This window comes from Phalacrocorax carbo, chromosome 5 (assembly GCF_963921805.1).
Source record: "Phalacrocorax carbo chromosome 5, bPhaCar2.1, whole genome shotgun sequence".
Lineage (NCBI taxonomy): Eukaryota > Metazoa > Chordata > Aves > Suliformes > Phalacrocoracidae > Phalacrocorax > Phalacrocorax carbo.
In genome coordinates, this window is record NC_087517.1 from 7,170,607 (window position 1) to 7,195,195 (window position 24,589).

At 43.9% G+C, this 24,589-nt stretch overlaps 1 protein-coding gene across 1 annotated transcript; it reads right to left on the minus strand.

The window, feature by feature from the left end:
* Positions 1–2,651: 2,651 nt before the first annotated feature.
* On the minus strand, positions 2,652–22,717 carry LOC104043569 (histamine N-methyltransferase). Its single transcript, XM_009503220.2, has 7 exons — positions 22,522–22,717; positions 19,059–19,255; positions 18,068–18,120; positions 14,496–14,603; positions 10,832–10,962; positions 10,157–10,250; positions 2,652–7,106 (listed from the first exon to the last, which is right to left on the minus strand). The coding sequence occupies exons 2-7, from the start codon at positions 19,193–19,195 to the stop codon at positions 6,751–6,753; spliced, it is 879 nt and encodes a 292-aa protein (XP_009501515.1). The 5' UTR covers positions 19,196–19,255; positions 22,522–22,717; the 3' UTR covers positions 2,652–6,750.
* Between the last annotated feature and the right edge of the window lie 1,872 nt (positions 22,718–24,589).

Genomic DNA, 24,589 nt, shown 5'->3' on the forward strand with positions numbered 1-24,589 from the left:
TTCATCTCCGCCAGGATCCATTGTAATATACCAGATCCTTGAAACAGCCTCCAAACAATGTCATTTCATTTTCTTTAAGAAAACAAAGAAATTATATCTGCTGGCAAATATTCTGTTTACCCTTACCAAAATAAATGATAACTCATTGCCACTTCTGCAAAATCATGGGTATAAAAATATCAAAATGTATTTATAGCATTAAGACTCTCAAAGATTTTAGGTCTTTATATTATATTTGAGTGGAAAACTGTGATATGATTTAGGTTTAGGGATTTCAAAGAGTCATTAATTTGGTTATTTTTGTATTCTCTTTGTTTTTGGTTTGTTTGGGGTTTTTTTTGCTAGAGACTTGATAATACAGATAGCATACATAAAACTGAGTAAGAAATCTGCAATATGTTGTAATATTTTTTTCCAGTGCTTATTTAGAGCAGTTCATGACTCTTGAATAAAAGCACCATCCTGAATCACACCAGTACCACCCTGGACCCACACATTCATGCATCTCTTTTAGGTACCATTCATATCCAACTGGGAGTGGAAAGAGAATTATCCTATTAAAGTAAAAAGGGAGATACCTTCTTTACCCTTTACACGCACTGGATCCATCTCTGCCTTCCGTACGAACTCTGCTAGCGAAGGCTGGCGGTGAAGCACCTGTTGATGTGCCAGGAAATTGGGAAGATCTGAACATGAGGTGTTGGGAGGTATGGGCTAATGAAGGCTGGCTTTGTGAGCTGTAGGAGAGCTGACTGTTGCTACTGGCATGAAGGAGAACCAGGACAGTAGGTAGGACTGCAGCACAAAAGCTGGTGTCAAGCCCACTGATGGCAGAGACCTCTGCTCCCACCACCAACGTAAGCTGGTGGACGTTCTGGCGCGGTGGTGGGCACCAGGCTTCATCCTGAGCCAGCCCCGTGTCCCACCACTCTGCCGCTGAACAATAGGGGAAGCAGTGAGATGATGGCAATTTTGGCCAGAGGAGACATGTTAGCACCCATTACCCTGGCTCAGTGCCAGCCTGGGTAATTATTTTCTGCTCCTCGGCATTGCCACTTCAACTGCCGACAGCCACCGCCGCCTCCTCTTCCTGCCTTGAGTCGCTGTGAAATGGTTCCGTGAACCATCCAACAGCTGCTGAATTTCACCCACGAGACTGCTGCACCTCAGCAGTAAGTGAAGCGGTTTCGCATATCAAGATTTTAAAGCAATTTGGGGCATGGAAGACACTTTTGATGTGAAAAGACGATTATTATATTTACTGCAAAATCCATGAGACCCACGCAAACTGAAACGCACGCATTTACTGCAAACCCATGAAAACGGGAGCAGTACTTCAACACAGAGCATGTATTGCAAGATCATGTGCAAACCTGCCCTTGATGGTGGGAGGGAAAGTTTCCCCAGCAATTTCAGGGAGGTGAAGGCTTCATCCTACACTATACAGGAGCCGTTGAGGCATAATGGTTTCATCCAGCTAATGGGATGCATTGCTGTAGGCACCTGAGAAATATGATAGACAGATGCATTCAGCTAGATAGATATCCCCTGGTGTAGCGAGCTGAAGTCAGTTATGGAGTTAAATTGTGAAAGATTTGACCTGATGTCATTTATATCTCAAGTCATAATTAACACTTAAAGTTCAACTCTATGGCAATTTTCTTTTAATAACACTTAAAACCTATATAGAGCTCAAAGAATTGCATAGACATGATGAAGGATGACTTGAGTGGATGCCAGAATTTCAGCATTAGTAATTAATCCTCAAAACACCTTTGCAAGGCATATGGGTAGCATCATCTCTCTTCAGTTGCTCCTTTGAAGAGAAGCAGGGTTTGTCCGACGCCTCCCTGAAGTCCATGGCACCTGGAGATAAGGACTGAGGCTTTTTCAGCTGCTAAACCGGCTCAGCCTGGCTCCCATCTTTTTGTCTTGATATATTTTTAAATTTTACCACAACCTTTAGAAAGATTATGGACAAATTGCTTGTCAAATGGCTTGGGTTTTCCAATTAGAAGCTATGCAAATGCAGAAGAAAAAAATCTGCTATAAACACAGCTTCTGCTTCTAAGATTTTCATGTGGATGAAATATGAATCTCACTGGGGGAAGAAACGTGCTCTCGGACTGAGACCTTGTAAGCTGAGATTCAGCTCACTGCAAATTTTTACGGTCAAGTTATAACTGCCTGTAAAGCAGGGGTTTAAAATGGAAGTGCTGACAAAACTTTTAAACTACAACAGTGGAAATGGCGCCGCAATAATTTATAATCTACAGGCAGCTTTGGATTTATTATCACAATGACAAATGCACTGTCATTGTTAATAGGATATTTCCCAGCAAGGACTTCTTGTTATGCAAGCCAGGTTCACTATGTCATGCAGCATGATAGCAATAAAGTCTACAAGAATTTGTAATGAACTTCAATTACTAATAGATTATGGTTAATGGGAAATATGTGCAGTAAAGATATGGGTTTTTATATGCGCCTTCTGGTACTCTACAAGGCAATGATTTATGCTACAATTTATGTTAACATTCTCCAGTACGAAAAAAAGCCTAAATTGGTGGAAAGCCACTCCATCCATAACAAATATTTAAGATAATTTTACACATCATGTAAATGAAGATGTAAAATTAGATATTAATCCATTTCATTTCAGCATTTGTATTTTTATTAAAAATGAAGACTTTGCCCTACTGTGTAATGACATTAAAAAATCCTATCATGGCTTGCAAGCATGAATTACACCGATCTAGAAATGGCGACAGCAACCGCGCTGTAAGTGCATTTGTTCAATTTGCGGTTGTAATTAACAGAGCAGTGAGAATATTTTTATACGTATGATTTAAAGTAACAGCCCTGAAGCTGCTCAGGCAGATGTGTTTGATGCGGAGGGGATATAAACGTGAAGACCAGGCTCCTTAGGAGCAGGTCAGCCTTTTCCTCCCCCACTTTTGCTCTTCCCCAGCCTTCCCGCGTGGCATCGTTCCGAAGCTATGCCTCATCTGTGGACATCAGGCTATTCCCTTCCCTGCACAGCAAACCTCCCATGGGAATTACTTTGGGAAATAATCACCTGATGCAGCAACAGAGCCACCAGCTTACGCTTACTTATCAGAGGGACAGAGGCCCAGGTGTTTGCCTGCTATTTCAAAGAGGAGTGGTTGTCCCTCCTCCTCCTCCTTCCCTCCCTCCAGTTTTTTCTCCTGTACCTGTAATATAAGCTCTATATTCTAGGCTTACGTTCTTGTGAAATGAAAAGAAAAAAGGATGTCTCCCAATTCAAAAAGAAATACTGTTCAGAACCATCTCTGATGAACCTATAGATGCAATGTTAAGGATTGCATTTACCCAGAGTCATATTCTGCAAAATGTTTACACTTCACATCTGAAACACATATTTAGCCAGAAAGGGGCACCCATGCACAAAAAACTTGCAGAATCATTTCTGGTATATTTTTAATACCGGTAGCCTGACACCCAGCTTATTTCAATCAGTGTTATGCTGGTTTAAGACCATTTTTCTCAGCAAACCTCTGTATAAAGCGTATAAATAGACTTTCTAGGGTTGCAAGTGAGGAATACCCATACCATTGGCCCACATATCCAGCTGGGGGTTTGCAAAGAGCAAGGCTGGTCTGGAGAAGTGCTTTTGGACTAAAATTCTGCTGGTTGAGATAAGGCAGACTTACTAAGAGGAAAACAATTTGGTGCAGAAAGCACACAGGCAAACTTGCCCTATAAATCCCAGTCCACGGATGGGCTGGACTCCTCAGACATGCTGTGGAATAACAGTATCTCACTGTACACTTAAGGGTGAATCTCACATGAAAATGTGGCTCTTCAGGCTGTTCGGATGTTGTTTGAAAGTTTTACAAAAACTCCTTTGTTTTTTATGGTCAAATAAGCATAAAATTGGTCTTCCTCACACTCACTAAATGGGCTAAACAACATTTACAGTACTTCCTTCTTGGAAATGTGTGTGTTACAAATTTAAAATTAAAAATAATTTGTCCCTTAAGAGTGCTTTTCTGATTCAGGTTTCCCCCAGGCTCTTAATGGAAGCAGCTGCATATACAGAATGGAGTTTACTGTCATTCCCACCCCCCCTCCACAGTTTTTAATGAAATTCATAGAACCCCAGAATAGTTTGGGTTGGAAGGGACCGTTAGAGGCCATCCAGTCCAACCCCCCTGCAGTGAGCAGGGACATCCCCAACTAGATCAGGTTGCTCAGAGCCTCGTCCAACCTGGCCTTGAATGTTTCCAGGGATGGGGCATCGACCACCCTGCTGGGCAACTGGGCCAGTGTTTCACCACCCTCAGTGTAAACAATTTCTTCCTTAAATATGGTCTAAATCTCCCCTCCTTTAGTTTAAAACCATCACCCCTTGTCCTGTCACAACAGGCCCTGCTGAAATGTTAGTGCCCATCTTACTTATAAGCCCCTTTTAAAAACTGGAAGGCTGCAATAAGATCTCCCTGGAGCCTTCTCTGCTCCAGGCTGAACAACCCCCAGAATTCTCCGCAGAAGCAGAAGCAGTGGCAGAGGACCACCCTGACGTGTCTGGTCTGAGGTAAGGAGTTTTCTTCTCCAGCCTGGGGTGAAAGTGCCTTTTCCCTCAGTGAATTCTGCTTTCAGATAAGACCCCATGCCACCCCACACCCAGCAAGCATTCCCTTTCCCCGGCCTCTCCCTTGGTGATTAAAGAGGGGAAGGAGCTCACACGTGCATTCACACTGAATCTCCTATTTCTCTGTGTGGGTAGTCATATCCTCCTCTCTTCTTTCCAGATCACCTCTGCTGCTCCCCAACTTCCCTGCTGTCTCCCACATTTTCAGAACAAACCTCCCCAAAAAAACTCTAAAAAGATTTTTTTCTTGTATTTTTTACCTCTGCTAAAGCAGAAAACAACAGGACCTGCCTATGCATCTTGTTGCTGGGTTTTGCTGTTGGATCTGGTTTTTTTGTTGTTGTTGTTCTGGCATTACTGTGGCTCCAAAAGATATGTCACTCCTGACAGGGTTCATGTGGCAATATTCAGTGGTCACCTCTTTCATGCACACTATTTAGAAGAGGTCACTGGCAGCACAAAAGAGCTACAAAAATAATTGTAACTTTAATTTGTTTCCCATTAGAAATGTATGCAGCAATCTGTCCTAATGAGAGATTTTCTTTCCTTCCTGCTCCAGCATGTCACCGTAACAGCTTCCAGATATACTGAGGTCTTCTAATGCAGGAATCTGTACATAGCACTGTGTAAAAGCAGTAATAGATTTTGTTCTGTTCAACAGCTGAGAAATATAATGGAAGCATTCTAAAATACACTGGAATTAATATTTGAACACGAAGAGAAGTGTGTTTCAAACAATTCTCTCTAAAGTTATTATAAACAGCTATTAATGCCCAATGTGGTCTCTTGTAAATCACTCTTGTAAATCTTTAACAATCAATATTGAATCAGAAACATATATGCAAAAATAAAACATAATTTCTTGCAGCTAAAGGATTACCTAAAGTAAATCATTTCAACACTGAATCAAATTATTTCAATGGCAGAAATCACACCTGGCTCACCGGATAAACTGAGTATTCAGACCATTAAATGCATTCAAGTGACTATATTGTATTCCACCATGCACTGTGCCTTGTAGAGAGCATAACACTTCTTAAAACTGTAAAATCATTTAGCAAAACAAATGTATCAACTACTGGAGTAGAGACAGCCCCACGGAGAGAAGGGACCGAGGACGTGAAGCACCTTCTTGCTGAACATCCTATACTGTATATTGGACAGACTTACCTGACGTGACCCCATTGGAAATGAAACAAATCCCACCGAAACCTGTCAGTTTAGCATCAGGGTTCATTTTTACATCTTCCATGTTACAAAGCTCACAAGCCATGTATAGCCCTTGCTGCCAGGCTAGTGAAAGGCTGTGAGCAGGAGGTTTGTGTGTTTAGCTAAAAATACTAAAAAGCTCTATGTGACAGCAGTCGCTGACTCCTGACAATGCTTTGCATCAGCACGCATTAGTGAAATCCACCTCTCCGGAACGGTTGTTACCACTGCTGTGCCTCGACCCTCTTCACTTGTTTCGCTCTTGTGGTGCCAGTAAGGACCTGCCCACAAATCGCTCCGCAGAGGCAACAGCACAATCATAAAGTCAAAATACAGGGAGAGAGAAGCAGTGCCATTAAATGAGTTGGCTGCGGAGGCAGGACCAGGCAACCACTGCACGTGCAGAAGGTGTGGGACCACTTTTATGGTAACTGGGGGTGTGAGATCTTGAAGTTACAGTAAGCTCAAGAGATCCCACTGAGCAGCCACCCAAACAGTCAGTCATTCTCAGCCTCCTCTCTTGCCAGCTGCACTGAGAAGTTGCAATTTGCTTATTTGGTCTGTAGAGAATTTTTAAATGAAGATGGTAAAACCACATATAGTTCTTGATTACTTTTCTGCAGTGCCTGAGTGGATGGTCCAAGTTACATCTGATTACACAACATTCATATAATACAGCACAATTAACTGCTTAGTGAGTTACACATTCATAGATTCGTGCAGAATTAATTGGGTATTAAAGCTCGCTTATAACAACAGATATTAATACTGATTTCTTAACAGGCTCCAAAATTATATATCAGTACCAAAATAAAGCCACTTACAAAGTATGAAAAATTTATTTCAGCTGTTAACAGCTTGTATCTGGCTCTTTGTTTTGGATTGAGAAGCAAGAAGGGGTTAAGTCATGGCTCAATCACCATTACACTCAGGTTGTTATTAAATAGCACCTTCCCATCTCTCTCTTCACTGCATTCAGGCTTTCTTAACTCTTCCATTACCTGACGCTTTAGTTCAGGAGGAGCAGTTTTAGAAAACTCACAAGTTTCTGTCAGGAAATCCAGCAACAGCTCCCCATCCTCGTTCCCTTCAATAAAGCAGCTGGTTATGTCCATGTAGGATGGGAGCTCATGGAACTGGTACTTCAGCCCTGCTGAATCCAGTATCTTTTTGATGTCAGCAGAGGAAACGTAAGAGCAGAGATCATCCAAAGGGAAGGAAGACCCGAATTTCTTCCACAGCGTTTCCCAGCCACTGCTTCCTAAGAGATAAACCACCAGAAAAATGCTCACAACTAAGGAAAAAACACTATTTGAACAAATTTTTGATCATCTGGGTTTTTTTAGCAGTTTTCCTCGCTGTGAGAGGGGTCTCTCCAGAGCTGGGACATGTGTCCTGGAGCATGGTGGAGACAGCTGCCTCCCTGTTTCTGTGCCTCGTGGTTGGGGGCTGCAGGAGGGGTGTGGACATGTTACTTACCCTGGAGCTCCAGCACCTCCCACTGAGCCCCCAGCTGAGGCCAGAGCAGCTCAGTGCACTCAGTCCTCCCCCCTTCCACTCCCAGCACGCTGCACCCCTCTGCTTCATCTGCTTTGGCAATATCTCTCAGGGACATCCTTCTATAGTACACATGCTGAACACCAGCTATTCAGTGCCTTCTTCTTGATTTAAACTATTCCCTAAATTTCAGCTGCCTGTTTGGAAGACAAAATCCTCTCCTATTCCTTCACCTAATTACCTTGTGGTAGAGCTACATGTGAGCCTCACTGAAACAATTATTGCCAGTAAACTGTCTCTCTGCTACTTGGAATACATGGGGTGCAAAAGCCTGACCATGTTGTCCATGTGGCTGGATGTGTGATGGAGGAGAGGGAGGGGGGGACAGAGCCCGGGATGAAGCTGCACCATCCTCCCAGGCTTCAGCCTTTGCTCCCATCATGCTCACATGCTGTTGGGCATGGGCAATGAGAGGGCTGCCCATCACCCCAAGTAGACCTCCCCAGAGGTGCTAGAGGGACATTTTGGCTGTGCACTAGTTGTTTGTGCAAAGATGAAGGGTGAGGAAGGGAAAAAGCTCCTGTAGCACCGCAATCACCTCCAGAACTAAGCCCATGCTGAGCCCACGCTCGTGCACACACCTCTTCTCAAGGGACGTTTTACAAAGAAAACCAGCTGGGTAAGCTGAAAACTCCCCAGGTATGTCTTCACATCTTTATTTCCCCTCACCCTGGATCTGTGATTCAGCGTTTCTGCTGTAAATCATTTATAAAAGGATCACTCAGAATGACTGGATGGGATGAAAATAACTTGGAGCCTAATGAGCAGCTCTTGAGAGTTATGACTATAAATCTCCATAACTACTAAAACCAGTTGCTCGGCGGTTTTGCAAATGCTTTATCTGCAAACAGTTATTTATAGTCAAATAAACAGTTTGGTGTTTAGAAGATGGGCTACAATATTTTCTTTCACCTGGTGGAAATTGAATGCAGAGCACTAATTGCAGAAAATTTGCTGGTGTCAGTGTTGTGTGACTCAGTGCCATCTCTGAGCCGAGCAATTATACACTACCTGAACGAAGCATTATTATAATAGCTCTCAATAGGCTCAGCATATGGCACTACTTTTGTTTTCAAGACGATGTAAACAGATTTTTTAAATGTGTTAAAAATAACCCTGCATAGCTCTTGCAAGTCGCCTGCTCTCCCGGCAAGGACGGAGCAGGAAGGATTGCAACCTTCACTGACTGACCGACCAAGCCCCCTCCTATCAATCTTATTCCCAGACTGACTTTTAATTAACACAACTTAATGTGTTTGTGTTGGAGATGGCATTACCTTCATTTTTTGAAATGAGCTTTGTCCTGCTTATCTTTCAGTGCCTCTTTTTGCTCCAGTGCTCATTTTCATAACACTTCCTTCTTCCCCTCTCTATACTTTTCTTTCCCCCAAGGTTTCCCCCTTCCTTTCCTCTCTGCTATTCTGAGCCCTACTCCTCTCTCCCATTTTCTTGCTGGCCCCAGCAATTTCTGCTCCATTCTGCTCCATCATAAAACACTGAGTTGCCTGGCCCAGAGAGGACTTCCAATACTTTTCATGAATTCAGATTTTTAATCACATCAGTTTTGAATAGACACGTGTTCCTCCCTGTATTCATTTCATGAATATCCAAAGGGACAGGTTAAGCAACTGGAAAAGAGTTTCAATTAACTATACACAGGTAATCAGCAATAGTCTGATATTATGATCTGTTCTCATTCAGCCAAAGAGCAAGAACAGTAACTCAGATAATTTAAAATACAGATTTCTTGTAGCGAGCTGCTTGAAAACATTTTAAAGCAAAAACATCTTGGAGAAAAATAGTTTGAATAAATTCAGGTCAGATAAGTGCCGCTTCAGTGTGGACTCTTCATGACCACACAAAAAAGGAACTCCATCAAACACATTACAGTTTGCAGACATGGCCAAATTCAATAAAAAATTAATCTTAAACCTCTGAACAAATAACAACACCCCTGACAAAGCTATCAGATGTGACTGTTTACAGAACTAAAATTTCCATAGCTTGTGAGGCAAATTTGAGGCTTTCTAGAGTCAAATTATACCCCGCCATTGCAGTATCTCTAGCATATCTTGCCCACAATATTAAAAGGTCGTTGTTTACTCTGCTCCCACATTTTCCTGCTGGATTGACCACAGAGCAACACTTTGAGATCTGAAACAGCCTAAGAATGCTGTTTTCCACCCAAAATGGTGATATTAAGGAAACGGGCAGTTTGAGAAGAAAATGAACCATATGTGCTCTAACACCTGCTGCACGGCACAGTCGTAGCTCTTTGCTTAATGCCGCAAGTCTCCAGGAGCGAGGTAATGCAGTGCCCAGTCTGAAAAGCCTTTTACAGAAAACAGCGGCGGCTGAAGGAGCTCTTGTGAGCGAGAGCTGTGGGACGGAGCCTCTCGCCCACTTCGGGGCTTTCTGCTGCCACCCATCTCTGGCCAGGCTGTAGGATGGGGAAGGGCAGAGGGCAAGAGAAAGGCATTTTGTGCCCATTGCACAGATTTGCTGGCCCACAAAGCCTTTGGCTTTACAGCCTGCAGCACAGAGCTGTGCAGATATAGATGGCATGAAGATTTCAATGGATGTAGATGGGTGGGCACCATTTATTATGCAGCCAGTTCACTTCTATACGTGATAAAGGATGTTTTAAATAAAAATGTCCATTGGTTTCTAGTTGGCATCTGTTGAACTTGCAGGAACCCCAAAGCTCCTAATGGCTCTTGCCTGACCAAGCAGTGCTATCAGAGCAGCTCTCACCTGACACCAGGATAATGAGGAGCTTCCCCTGTGCTTCCAGGAGGCTGTGGAAATACCGGATAGTCGCTGGGACATCTTTCACATAATACAGCATCTAGAAAGAAGAGAGGTGCTTACAGAGGTACAGTGCAATCTGGTGAATGTTATAACGGGTACCACTAGGTAAAAGAAACCCGTGGGGGCAATCTGGAGAGAAGCGCAGCTGGGTGACAAGACACGTTAGCACAACTCCGGTCAGTGGGCCCACGCTACAAGCTCAGGGCTGTCACTGTCTTGCCTGCTCTCTGGCTCTCCCAGGACCAAGATCATGTTCATTCATTAACCTGGGTTAAAGAGATTTTTTTTTCTTAGCAGTGAAGATGGCTTGTAATGGCTGCGGTAAACTTGGAAGTACAAAGGTAATTTCACAGAGAGGACAAGGAGCTTTGAAAACACTAGGTAAAATGTATTTTTAGTTGACTGCCACCCACAGCCTTGTTATAGGAATACTGTGCTCAGAGTTGCTTTGCTGTAACTCATCTTTCATTTTTGTAATTCACTTATACTTAAGTACTTCAAATTACAGGGAAATAAACTCACCTTTCTTTCCCTTAGAGTGGATAATGAGGTCACGTACTTCATGCATACTTTTAACAGCCAAATCTTTGACAACATTTACTTTGCAGAGACTTTTACCTGGATCATGTGAATGAAGTCCCATTTTTTAGACTTCTTTTCTGCATTCATTCGACTTTCATATTCATAAGCTGTCTCCTCATGCCAGGTAAACTTTATGTTCTCGAGGTTTGTTGTCTCAGCCACACGCTCTGAAATACGGGAGAAGGCAGGACAGAACTTATCTCAATTGCAAATATGGGACCAATTTCCATTCAGAGCTTTAATACATCCAAAAGTCATATTTAGGTAGAAAGTTTTGGTACCAGTTTAACACAGCAGTGGAATATTTAAAACCTTGAGCCTGTATGTGAGAAGGGGGCTGTAAAGGTCTTTGTAAGATGAAGTCTTAAGAGGGTCTGGTGCTTTACCCTTCACACCCTCATTTGGGCTCACCCAGTCTTTACCTGGTTACACAAAAGAAATAAACTCTTCCCCGTGACTGGCTCAAGATGCATTAAAAGATGTTGGTTGGGATAAACAGTTAAGAGTCCATGAGCAGCACATTTCATGCTGAATTGGAGAAGAGCTGAATGCCCCTTTGCTAGGTGCCATGCAAGACCCACATGGCTGAGCAGAAGGCAGGCCATGGCAAAGGGTTTTCCAGAGACTGAAGAAATAAATACAAGGTCTCGAGGATGGATCAAGGGGACTGTGCTTTGGAGAGAAAGCACAATTAAAAGCTCAAAAAGGGCAGGGAAAGCAAATGGCTTGCTCTGGGAATGTCCCGGGGATGGTGAGAGAAGGAAGGAGCTTTGCTCCATAAGCAAGGACACATCTCTTGACATCTGGCTTCTTCAGTGTTCAAATAATTTTTCAGAAGCCCACAGTTTTGCCCAACTGCTTCAACTAAAAGGGATTATAGTGTTTTAAAGCAAAGACACATGGGGTATTTTCAGGCTTTACTGCAATGCACATCCAGCAACTGAGGAAAGCAGAAAGCTGGAGAAGTGGATTCAAGGAATAAGTTATATTGAGGGCCTGGATCATCACAGCATTCCTTTGCTTTTTATGAGAGCAAAACTGAGAGATAATTTCATAATTTAGGGGATGCCGGAATACTAATGTCCATCTGCTGGCATATGGAGCTCATCTCACTGCACTCCTGCCTGGCACTCGGGATTGCTGCAGGACAAAGCTAGCCCTGATGCGATTCCTGTGCTTCGCTGGAGTTAACGTAGATTTAAAACTTAAATGGCCCAAAGGCAGACTGAGCCTTAGCTACAGAACACATGTTCAAAACAACATGATTTGCTAAGACCAGTGTCTTTACACCACTAATCACAATGTTTCTCCTTTTGGGCTCTGATTAGGATGTACCCTGGTCAGACAGATGAGAAATGCTCCATCGGAGCTTATCTCTTTTCTTTTATGGCTGGAAATGGGCCACCCCTTTCAGATGCTGCTGCTGTTACCCTGTCTGCTACCATTTATCAGTCACTGGCCCCGGCACTTGTAGTTCAGATTCAGTTTGCTGTTATAAACTCATGCTTCATTCAGCAGCAGTTCATTTCACCATCACAAATAATCTGGTGCAATCTGGTTCAGTTCAATTGCTAGACAGTCTGAGAGGAGAAACTAGGTAGAACACGGAGTTTCTTGCCAAGGTGGGCTTATAAAGTCAAAATTTCAGAAAGGACAAACTCATTCTGATTATGGGAAGTTTCCACCCAAAGATTCATCTGAAACTGAAACACATCACCCTAGCTGTTCAGAAAAGTTTTCTGTAATTTTCTCCCGGGCTCAGCTGAGATTGTTGTCTGGGTCAGAAGCCGGTCGTGTGCCCTTGATGGGTGCCATCAAAACCGGGCTGCCTGCAGTTGTGCTGAGCTGTGCAGGCCATGGTAGCACAGCTCAGCTGGGATGTGACCAACACGCCAACCACGGTCACCAAGGGACTTCACCTGGACATGGACCAGGAATATAGGAAAGTCACAGCCTGGGACTCTGAGGAGAGCCTCCATCATACAATGCAACCTAAGAAAAAACCTCAGTTTGTCATCACTGCACGTCCCTGTATGAAGTTTCTCTTGTGAGCGTAGCTTCTCCTTCCCAAGGAGAAAGTATCCGTTTAGGCAGAAAACATAACTACTGAATCCTCAGAGGCACAGATAATGTTTCCAATTCTCCCCGGAAAATCTTAGGGCTCAGAAACCTAATTAATGATACCTACTGGGGACATGATTAATTACCAAATAAGAAAGTTTAAAGAAAGAAATTCAGATGAATATTTCATTCTAGTCTAGCATAAAACTTAAAATAAGGACAACATCTTATATTTTCTTTAACTTTCTTCTGGAAAAAACCTCGCTGAAGTAGGATAGGACTGCCAGTTAATTGGTGGTAGGTGGCGAGACCACTAGGAAGATTCAGCGCAAATCCAGTCCCCCATAGCCTATGGTTAATGGCCCAGACCGGACAGAAATGCTGTGTGCAACTGCCCAAACTGTCTTATAAACAGAGCAGATGCTTTGTTGTCCATTCTTCACCATTCCAGCCTGGAGCAGTGTAAAAGCTCCTGGGATTTTGCACAAGATATCCTTTCAAAGATCAGGTCCATGTAACACAGAGACAGATACAAAACAATGATGTGTTTCCTGGGAGCCTTTGGTGCTTCCAGTGACTGTGAACTCCCCTGCTGCAGGGAGAAAGGGTTTGTTGCTATTATTATTTTTCCTCTTAGACTTCCACAGTTGCTTCATACTGGGAATGCTTTGTTTTTAAGGCCTTAAGCAAGAGTAAGAGTTGGAGATTTACAGCGTGATTTTGCAGTCTGGTATTTAGTATTGTTTGGAGCATTTCCAACTACGCAGGCGGCTGACGAGGTTCATTCATTACTGCCACGTCCATTCAGCAGCTGCTTTCTGGCAAGGTGTGCTCTGCTCGGGGCTGCTCACAGCCTGTACGGTGTAGCTGGTGTCACCTCCATACAAGACCATAATTACCTGCTAAGGTAAAGCCTGGTAGGTGTTAATCCAGTGATAAACTGTGGATTGATATTTAATGCTCGCTTTGTAAGGCAATTTGACCAAAGCACCCCTGCTAACATTCAGTCCTCCTTGGAAAACGCTTGGCTTTCCTTCAGGAATGTTGCTCAGTCCTTTGCGCTGGTGGAAGGAAACAAGCTCTAAGCCATGGACCACACAGCAAAGGTCTTTCTTATCCACCTTGCTTTCTTTTCCCTGTTTTCAGTTTTAAAGGATGGCATCTAATTTAGTGCAATACTGTGAGATTTAGCTATTTGGAAATTATTTTTAAGAGATGTTAGAATTACCATGAGACAGTAAAATTTTCTGTTCGAAGTTGAGGAAGGATCCTGATTCAGTGCAAGCTGAAGGAGCAAAGCTTTCTCTCTGACATGTGGGGATTTTACTCTATTCCCATACAATCACTCCCCAGTTCCCACCTTGCTTATCTTTTAAAGTCTGCCTAGTCCCAAGCGTTTGCCATGCAGAGCTCTTTGCAGGATGAGAGAGTAAGATTTTAATGCAAGACTGAACATTGTTGAAAAGCACTGATGGCAAAAAAAGCATAAAAGAGGGACTTTTTTTAACTTTTAAGAACCAGTTCTGACAAGAACACAGTTGAATGTGGGGTTGTCCAGCATTCAACTCTTTTTAATACATTTAGTGTACTTAATGTAAAGTCAATATATAAATTAAATTAATGTATCAATGTAAAATACCTTTGTACTTGAAGATTTGGTCAGCACTTGGCTCTATCACATCATTGTTGATGGTGACCCCTGGATATCTGGCTTGTAATTTTGAGAGAATCAGCAGGTCTATCTCACCTAGGGAAGCAGGCGACATAGGAATACAAGATGAAAGCAAAGCTCAGGCAAATGTTATCTCAACCACCAGTTCATCCCCAGGTTGAAGACTGATGCCTGCCGTTCACGGACAGAGAATGTACCACACAGGTACATGCAGCTGCTTTGTATTCTCAGCAGATTGCCACTGAGGGTTTAGCTTTAGGATCTGAGAAAAATTTAAATATCACTCCCAGCTATCTTCACTCCTCCTCTCTGACTAACTCCATCAGTGCCAAGGGGAAACCAGACAGAGTCATGCGTGTGGAGTGACCTCTTATTTTCTGGACATGGCTTAATCTTCCACAGAAGGTCCTAAATGACTCTGATAGTACCAGTTCTGATGGTCTCAAGTCACCAGCAAACCTGGCAGGATTTCTTACGCGTCAGTAAGAGCATTTTTAGCCAAGCATCTCACTGGTTACCAGGCCATGTGGGTGAGGGAGACAAGAATATGTGTTTACACTGGAATCAGAAACAACATTCCTGTCGGTTTGTCTTTAGTGTCCTGTGGCTTTTTCCATAAGTACAACAAATAGTGCACATACCACTTATGTTTATCTAACCCCTGTTTATAGAATATCCCAGAGCTGATAGTACTTCCTTTGAGAGGGGTAGTTCTCTCTGGATACTGTTCAGGCTAGCCGCAATTATTTTACTGATGGAAGTACCAATAGATCCAATATTTCAAAATTTAAAAAGAGCTGCCATTGCTCTTGGCCACATCTCCCCATCTACAATATAGGAAGCTCGGGGAGGTGATGCTCCCGGCTGAGGCATGGGTCCAGGGACAACACCTCGCTGGCTTGCTTAAGTTTCTTAGGGCTCACTTCTGCTTATTGTGCTTGAATAAATTTTAGGTGGATAAATAGTGGAAGAATAAATTAAGGTAGAAAGAGTGAAGCAGAGGGTAACTGGTGAACTGGTCCCAGGGGTCGTGTTACAGACAAATATTGAGCTTTGTCCTGAAGGATGTACTTGTGCTTGCACACAATGCCATATTATAAAATTACCCACAAATGAACAAAATTATGTACTGAATGGAAGATCACCCAGCAAATTCTGATGGTCAGAGAGGCTCTTGCTGAGGGACCATGGAGGGAGGGCACCCATCGTATTTGCAGGGCCTCTGCCCACCCTCATGATTTTCAGTTGCCTCTGGGCTCCCGTCAGCCCCTTCAGCATTAGCTCCATTTTCCAGAAGATTTGGGGTAAAAAAGGAAAATATTGAGGATTAAATAGCCATAATGTGTGCCCCAGAGCTCAACCCAGCACACCAGGTCCTCCCCCAGGAGCATCCTTTTCACTACAAAGAGCTCTCTGACTGCTTCTGGCCCTACCACACATCACCGTGGGTCAAAACCATGCACACCAGCCCAGGTCTCACCTGCTCTTTAGCACCCCGAGAATTTAACCCAAAAAGTTCAATCTTTTCAAACGTATATGTCTTAAAGCAACTAATAACACCAAAATTTACATGGCATCTGTGCAAGCACATTCTTTGAGGGAGGGAAATTGGATTTCTGAAGTAGCTGAAATAGCTGCAGCTTTGCTATCACTGCAAACATTGTATTCTGTTGAAAAATCAGAGCAAAGTCAGTCATCTGCAGCCTACCATGGTAAAATCGGGGAACACAGAATTTTTAATGAACTACTGCAATATTTTTGATTTTTGGTTGCTTTACCAACTTTCTGTAAAATGGATTAGCCCTTTGAGAAGGCTGTGCAGGTCCTGATAAAAAAAAAAAAATTGAATTTCACATTTCCGTATGCGGATAGGTTAATATATTCCCTTTCACTCTTATGTGGCCAAACCACCCTTGTATTTTTTTAAACAAAAAACCCACCCCTTTGATTCATAATTTAATCCACAGCCTTAATTGACTTCAGTTAGGTCTTTTATATGCAAACAAGTGTCCTGAGGCATTTTACAGTCAAATCTGTGGCAGCTTGCATTATCAACAATTTGGCAATTAGGCTATCCGAATTATTTAAACTCTCCAACACAATTACCTTTTAAAGGCTACCACTATGTTCACCATTAAGTTTCTAATTAAACATTTTACGTAACGGGATAGTTTATAGCACAGTTGCTACTTTATAGCAGCCTTGATGACTTTTATGGTTTTTAAAGGTACAGAGTGCTGCACGCTGGAGTGTGAACTTAATAAGGCAGAGGCTGTAGGCAAAGGCAGCCGCTGTAGACGGTGGATGTAATGGGATATGATGCTACACTAAATGGTTTGCTTGTCTCTTGAGGTGGAAAAATGGAAAGGAAATGCTTTCCTTCCGTTCTCCCTCCCTGTGAAGTGTAGGGGTAGATGGGGTCAGGGCAGCTCCCTCGCCAGGGTTAGCTGGGGGGGGAATTTGGCAATTGGCTTCCTCCTGACACCCCGTGGTGGGAACAAGCCAGCAAGGAGCAGGGTTTTGGTGGTGTTGAGGTTCTTTTACATCACAAAATGAGATTTGCCTTCACATTATTGATTGAATATCTGTCATGCTAAGCTGGAGTGTCCCTGGTTAGGCAGTGAAGTACCTCACTTAAAGTAAAGTGTTCCTGTTAAAAACAACATCCTTTTTGGCAGAAGAATGGTTTCCCTTGTTTGGCGAGCAATGTTCCTATTCTGTCACACTGTGTTTTATACTAACACCCACCATTTACATACAATTCATTTTACTTATTAGGGGAGATTGACAAAGCTGAGATTAGTCTTTGGAGATGGTATGATTAAAGCATTTAAACTAAATTAACTGTTCTTATAAATTTTAATTTTGATGACTTAATGGGCAGAGCAGAATTAGAAAACATAGGCTTTAATTATGGGGGAACTTAAGCAAGAATTTAATGAGAAGAAGCCACTTGATGTTATTGGCATTTTTTTTCCACCCAGTGAACTTCAGATAAGAGACATATCTTCTGATTTCTTCTGGATTTCCTCTGGAGCTTATGTTCATCTCCAGTGTTTTGGGGTATAGTAGCTCCAGGAGGGTCTTATGCATTGACAGTGGCCAGCAAGTAGATAGAGGCACAATAAGGCTGTCACATAGCAGGGCAGGAGGCGGCAATGATGGGGAGTTACTACATCAGTAAATAGTTACAGGGGAGAGTAACTGCAATGCAAGTGAAAATTTAATATTCTGAGGCATCTAAGATATTATGGTGCTTTGTTTGCATAGAAACAGTGTGGGGCAGTTCAGGCTTCTCTCTGCCCTTCAGAAGTGATGGTGCAGAAGGAGGTTTCTCGTGGAGGACATACAAGAATCAGCATGAGGAAGCACAAGCTGTTTTCAGGTGATGTGGCCACACACCAGCTAATGCCATCTGCTCCTGCAGCTGACTTCCCAAGACAAGACTTATTTCCCACTCTGCTCCTTTCTGCAATTTGTAATCCTCTATTCTTTGAAAAAAGGGGGAAAACATATCCATATCAAAGTTCATAGCATACCTGCTCCGCCACCAACACTTAGAATATTGATTGTAGACTTCCCGTTTCCAACACTGAAAAACATTATTTATACATTTTTTTGAAAGCTACCCAGTAGAGGGAGTTACATCCATTTTGGGAAGCACCAGAGATCCTATGAAGACCAAAATCTGGAGGACAAAATCAAATGCAACCGCACATGTACAGGCATGCCTGCGAGCTGGCAGGAGGGGGCAGATTCAGAACCCTGCTCTTTGCAGATTCCTGATTTCCAGTTATTTTGCCAATTTGTAGAGGAGTGCTGCTTTTGTTATGAGCGCATACAGGCAGCAGCAGGTATGGACCTTCTCCATGTCTGTGCTTCAAGGACCAGAGACCTCCCTGGATCTGGACTAGCAGCTTAAAAATTGTTTGTAGAAGATTTAAATTTTGTAAAATGGGGAGGAAGAGATGATAATGTAACATGTTTGAAATCCGCAAGTGAGGCTTTGGCAAGGCCATAAACCACTGGGCCCAGAGATGGCCCTCCTCAGAACCAGGATTTGACCCCAGCTGCCTGCTGCCCAAGCCAGCCTGCAAAGTGAGGGGTCCAGCAAAAAACATGCATGGCAGGCAAAGCAGAAGCATTATTTACACATACTAGAGAGCACCTAAACATTACCTGAAAAGATTAGTTTTAAAAAGATGTTTTCAGTCAAAATTAATATTGGAACGCAATAACCCTTATTGCATTTTAGACTTGATTCAGGGTAAGTTAAATTTGCATGCAACGAAACAATTCAGCCTTATCTCCTCCCTGCTAGGCAGGCTCCGCCCCGAAGAACAGCCGTTTAGTGGTGTGTGCAGAGGGAAACGCCAGCCAAGCCCTACCACAGACCTACAGAAGGGGAGGCCGACAAGGAACAGCAATCTGCCTCTTGCAGGCTGCCGCCCGAGCCTGGCCGAGCCCATCTCCACCGCAGGACCATGCCCCGGGCTGTCCTTCAGCTCGGTGTGGCCACCTCCGAGTTACCTCGCTATCACGGCCGGCAGCTGCCTCTCCATGAACCCCTGCATGCACTGGTGCTCGGTTGAATTCGCGAGGAAGAGGCGGAAAGACTGGAGGTATCTGGCAGGGTTGACGGACAAGCTCCTCATGGGTGATGCCATGCTGGGGGTTGGAAGGGTGCAGGAGGGAACAGGTTTCTCCCTGCAGCTCTTCTTTCAGTCCTAGAGAAGGAATAACAAATGCCGGAAAAGTAAAAAACAGCACATGCCCAGACTTTGCTCCCTGTCCTTGGCCCTGCTAGTTCGCTTTAGAGCAGTTAAAAAGTATGATGTAAGTTTTAGACAGAAGCTGTAAATCAGGTTTGAGCAGCAAAGGGTAATACATCATCTTTAATCTGTGCAGAGGAAATGCCAGCATTTTTTAACTGTGCTGACACAGGGCTCTGCTAAACCCAGTAAAAGGGTCTTTAGACGGTTCTTAAATAAAAGAAAAATTCCCCTATTTCTTAAACGCATGGAGAGGCTCCAAAGACTTGGTCTGGATTAGAAGAAAGTGCAACACGCATCTCCAGAGATACTGGCAGATGTCTCTATCTGGTTTTTTAATCTTTTGATGTTCTTAAATGGAATGCTGATGGTGGGGTGAAAACAATAAAAACCTCATAAATGCACTCTTTATTTTTCTAGTTCCTCTGAAGATAATGGTATGATTCCCATGGGCTAAGTAGTTAATTCACGAAAACCACGTGAGTTACTGGAGTGGATGTTGTGCTAAACCTGGCTTACACAGAGTAGGGAGCAGGGGAAGCAGAGTGTGCTACTGGGAAATGTCGGGCTGTACCTTGAAAAGTACAAAAAGCCGTGTTCATCCCCTCTTAAACTACAGTTTAAGTCTATCACATCTTGTCCTAACTGGCAAGGAGAAAAAGGTCCTCTTTTTTCTTGTGGGTCCCGGGCTTAAGGACCACACTGCATCTCTTACCATCAGATCCGACTTCCCTGCAGAGCTTACATCCTAGCCATCTCTTGTTATTTTTTGTACTCCCTTTGGACTGCCTCCCACCAAGCCCTGTTGTTGTTGAAGTGCAGCAGCCAAGAGCAAAAACCTCCTACCCGCTGAGGTCCCCCAGCTCTGAGCGCAGCCAGGACGGCTTCCCTCGCCCCACTGAGACCCCACGCTGATTGCCTTCACTCACCAGCACGACCACTGAAATACAAACCGTGGGTTTTTTCCAGACTACTTCTCCTGTCCCTTTGAATTATAATTCCGTCCTCTGTTGTGCTCAAGTCCCTCCCAGCGGCACACTGAATAACCACAGCCTCACCACTCCCCCAGATCATGAATGGAAACATGAAAGAGTAGCAAGTTCAGGTTCATACTCATCATTACCTCCTTTTCTGGCGATGAACTGCGGACAACTTTTCTGACTAACTGTCCGACCAGTTTTCTATCCACCCAATAACTGTCTCATCAAGGTCACGTCTTCCTTGCTTGCTTATGAGAATGTCATACAAGGTGGTGCCAACCCTAAAGCTTCTGTATAGGAGTGCCTCCTTCTCCCCTGTACACTGGGACAGTTACAGCACTGGCAGAGAGATGGGCTTGGCACAATTTCTCCCTGACATTTCTGCGTTGCCTAGCCATCCCCTTATTCTCTTTCTCGTGCTCACTCTTTTTCAAAGAACAATTTCCAGGGATAACCGTTGTGCTGAGCAGCTGTGGTTCCCCAGCTCCTCTTGCTCCCTTTTCAACGATAATGTGAGCTGCTTGGCTTTGCCCACCTTCCTTTGCTGCTCATGCCAAAGATAACATCCAACTCATGACATGGTTTTGTTTTGCATCCCATGAGCCACATCTCTACACATCTCGAAGGTTCCCGCAGGAGGACGTGTGGTGAAGGTTGGTGCTGATGCACCTCCTCCAGCAGGTGATGCTACCAGAGCTGCCAGGTCAATTAGCAACGCCTGTTAACCTCCGTCCTTGAGGCAGTCCCAAGGCAGCAACCTCCAGAGCAGGACCCAAGGCTTGATTTTCCACCCATACCACCCCTGAGGCAGACCTGGCTTTCAGCACTCTCCTCGTGCCCTAGCCCCTCAGACAGCAAGGATGCTTTCAAGGGAAAAAACAGAAAAGCCAAGTCTGTTAAACAACAACAATGATTAAAAGGGCCTGGTAACAAGTAGATGGGAGAGCTTTAAAAGCTATGCTGGGTCCTGGATGCCCACAATAGCCCCCCCAGCTACAAAGCTTACCCCCCCACCAGTGCTTCAATGAGCCTGGTGGTGTTAGATAAGAGAGGCAATCCATTCTGTGAGTTAGACAGACAGACCAAGAAATTGCAGCTGAACTGACTCTGTTCTGTTCTGTTGTTATTAACTATATAACTAACAAACTAACATAGATAGTTACTATGGATCCATCTGTTAGGCGGAGGACAATCGCTCAGGCTCACAGGGCAGTATCTGCCCACACTACCCGCCCAGCTCCGCTGCCGCACATGAGCCCTCTGACAGGCACACCAACACCCTCAGACCGTTTTCCCAGATGACAAGCACTGAGATTCCCAGCAAAACCTGAATTAACCTGGGGAAACCAAGTATAAATTTTGCCAGCGAGAGTAAGGAAGGAAACACCTGGATGTACGTCAGAGAACTGCTGCTAACCCACCCTGAAAATGAAGTGGGGCATTCCTTGTTTACTCATTCCTCTGCTCTGCCCAAGTCCTTGCTTTTTACTTTAAGTGCATAAAGAGGCTTTGCCATTTGCCACTAACATATTTTGCTTCCTTCAATCTTGAAAAAATATTTTGCAGTTAATAAGAGGAGATTTAGATGATCAACCTTTTTTCTATGCCTCCCTCTACTTCCTGTGATTTAATTTGCTGACGTCCTCTGCTCGACGGTCTCTAATGAGAGGCTGAGATTCATTTTCTTGTTAGGTGCAGTTCAAGTAATTTGTCTCATTTCTTTCATTACGCTTTTGGCTGTTTGAATTTGCCCCATTTATTTCATTATGTGTTTTGCTGTTAGAACTGCGGCCAGTTCACTTTAAAAATGAGTAAAGAGAAGGAAGAGAAGGATTTTTTTTCTGAATCAGGCTGATAGAAACTTTTGGATAATAATACTCATTTAGGCATGTCCCCTTCAATGATAATCCAAATTTATAACTACCTCCCTAAAAAGATTGAGGAGTGTCAAAAACGGCCTCTGTGTTTACGCTGCAGTTGCTTGATCCACCCCTGGTTTTCACGAGCACTAGCAGAATTAAACCTCCTTTTAACTCACCCTAAAATTCTTTAAACCTTCCGCATGAAGCCAGAAAACAAAGTGAGTGTGCCCTCAGCTGTAAACTATTTGCAGCAGGAGCTTGGGCTTATTAGCACAGGATTATGGCTTTTCACTGAACGCCAGCAAAACAGGGATCCCTCTTGGAGGAATTTAACGCAATCTGTTAAGCTCGTGCTTGCCTCGGAGGCAGCTGTACTTACGTGCGAGTGATCCGTGCCTCTCGGGGCCACGGGCTCCCACGGCGTGATGCTGCTGCGGAGCTCGGGATGTGTTCCCGGCCGGCCACCTTCCCGGCAGCTGCTGCCGTCCCACCCCCGGGGCCGCGACGTGGCAGCACGGAGGAGGTTTGGCTGCCTGAGAAAGGAGCAGGCAACACCATAACCTCATGCAGCAGCAGCTGCCTGCAGAGGCAGAGGGGGCAGCTTAAACCCTGCCCGCCGTGTCCACCCGGCACCCTCCGCGTGGTCCATACTGGCTGTCCCACCAGCCACACCTGGCGCGGCCACCAGCACGCTGGGAGCGTTTAGACATGGAGATCTATCAACATGTTAATTAGAGTCCAGATGAAAAATAAAGCCCTGCCACTGGTATATAAGAAATGTAACCCTTGATAAATTGGAAATAGTTGTCTCGGTGTGTGGCACATGGCAATATACAGTTTTATTTACAGTTTGCCTATAGAAGCCTACTGTTATAGGTTGCTTTGCTTTTAGCTAGTTTTCTTGCCAGCAGCTGAGATTTTGCTTATCCCTTACTTTCCAAGGCTTAAGCAATGGGAAGCATTTTCCAAGCTGGGTGCACCCTCCGCAGCCCTGTTATGAGCTGTTTTATCCCAGGGAACACACACGTGGAAAAAAAACACTGACACACATCTGCTATCACACTGTGTTCAGAGCATTAATAAAATATTTGCTCTGTGTGTGCCTCAAATTATTCATTGTTCCTTCGTGTTTAGTGAGAAGGAATTTTTTTGAAGTTAAATGAAGAAGTTTTCCTTCTGGACTTAGATAAAGAAATGAACCGTTCATGGAGAAATGAACTGTTCACATTGTGAAAGCCATATAAAGCAATACCAGTAATATTAATAATTATGCTTTCAAAGGCACAATTACAGGAAGAATGGCTATAGTTTGACATTTAGCTGAAAGTTTACTGAAATAAGGATTTCATATCAACACTTAAAATTGTCCAGCTAGAATGATGACCATGTGGGAAGGCAACCCCGCCGCATTTACACACAGCACCGTTTCCAGGACACTTGGAGGGAAGGAGGTACAAAGGAGCAAACCAAGAGCCACAGGGCTACAGTGTTTCGGTACCTTCTGCTGGTCCCTCAGCAAAGAGGGATGCCAAAGCCGCAAGGGAGGGATGAGCAGCTCCACAACTGTTTTGTTGTTTCAAATCAACGATCACGACTTTATCTGCAAGGGACATTTTAAGGAAAATGACACCGCAGCTACTCTGTCAGACAGCTGCGAACTGAGCCAGCCTCTCTTGGCTTGCAGAGTCCCAGCAAATGCTAATTCTGCAGCAATGGCTCCCACACAGGCTGTGGGTGCAAACCCTGCTGCAGCGGCTGCTGTGCAAAGTCCTGTCCTGGCTCCGTACCAGCGATAAGCACTGCTGTTCAGCTATGTTTGAACATAGCTAGAATGTGCAAGTTTGTCAAAAGAAAATAAACTCAGTGCATCTGGCCCATGTTTTTCTCCTTCTGCAATCCTCTAAAAATGAGTTTTCCAAGTGCCAGTTGCCATTTAATATGAAAGCCTAAGTTTAGAAACCCAAAGATAAAAATTATATGCACCTGGTACTTTTAAGTGCTTTATGAAAATAAAAGATGCTGCTGTTAATTTGCTTCTTTAATTTCCTCTGGAGACACATTCTGTGAGCTTTAATGCAAACCCCAGCCATTTCAGTTCAACATGAGCTCAGTTTTCCCCTAGTCCAGAATAAATGGGGAGGGGTGATGCCACACTATTGCCTAAACCTTACTTTTATTGCCCCCAGCACCTTCCCTTCCAACAGTGTCTATGATGTGCTGCAGAGGCACCTGCACCCAGGGCAGGGCTGTGCTGAGCCAGAGGCTACAAGCCATTAGAGAAGGGCAGGAGCTAGGAGGGCAGCTGGCATAGCTCTGCAAAATGAAATCCTGCAGAGAAGCTTGTCACGCCACCCTTAGGCAGATCTACCACTTTGTTCATTAATGTGGTTTTACACTGTTTAATGTCAACATTTAGAAAAGAAAAATCACCTCTCTGTGATATTTTA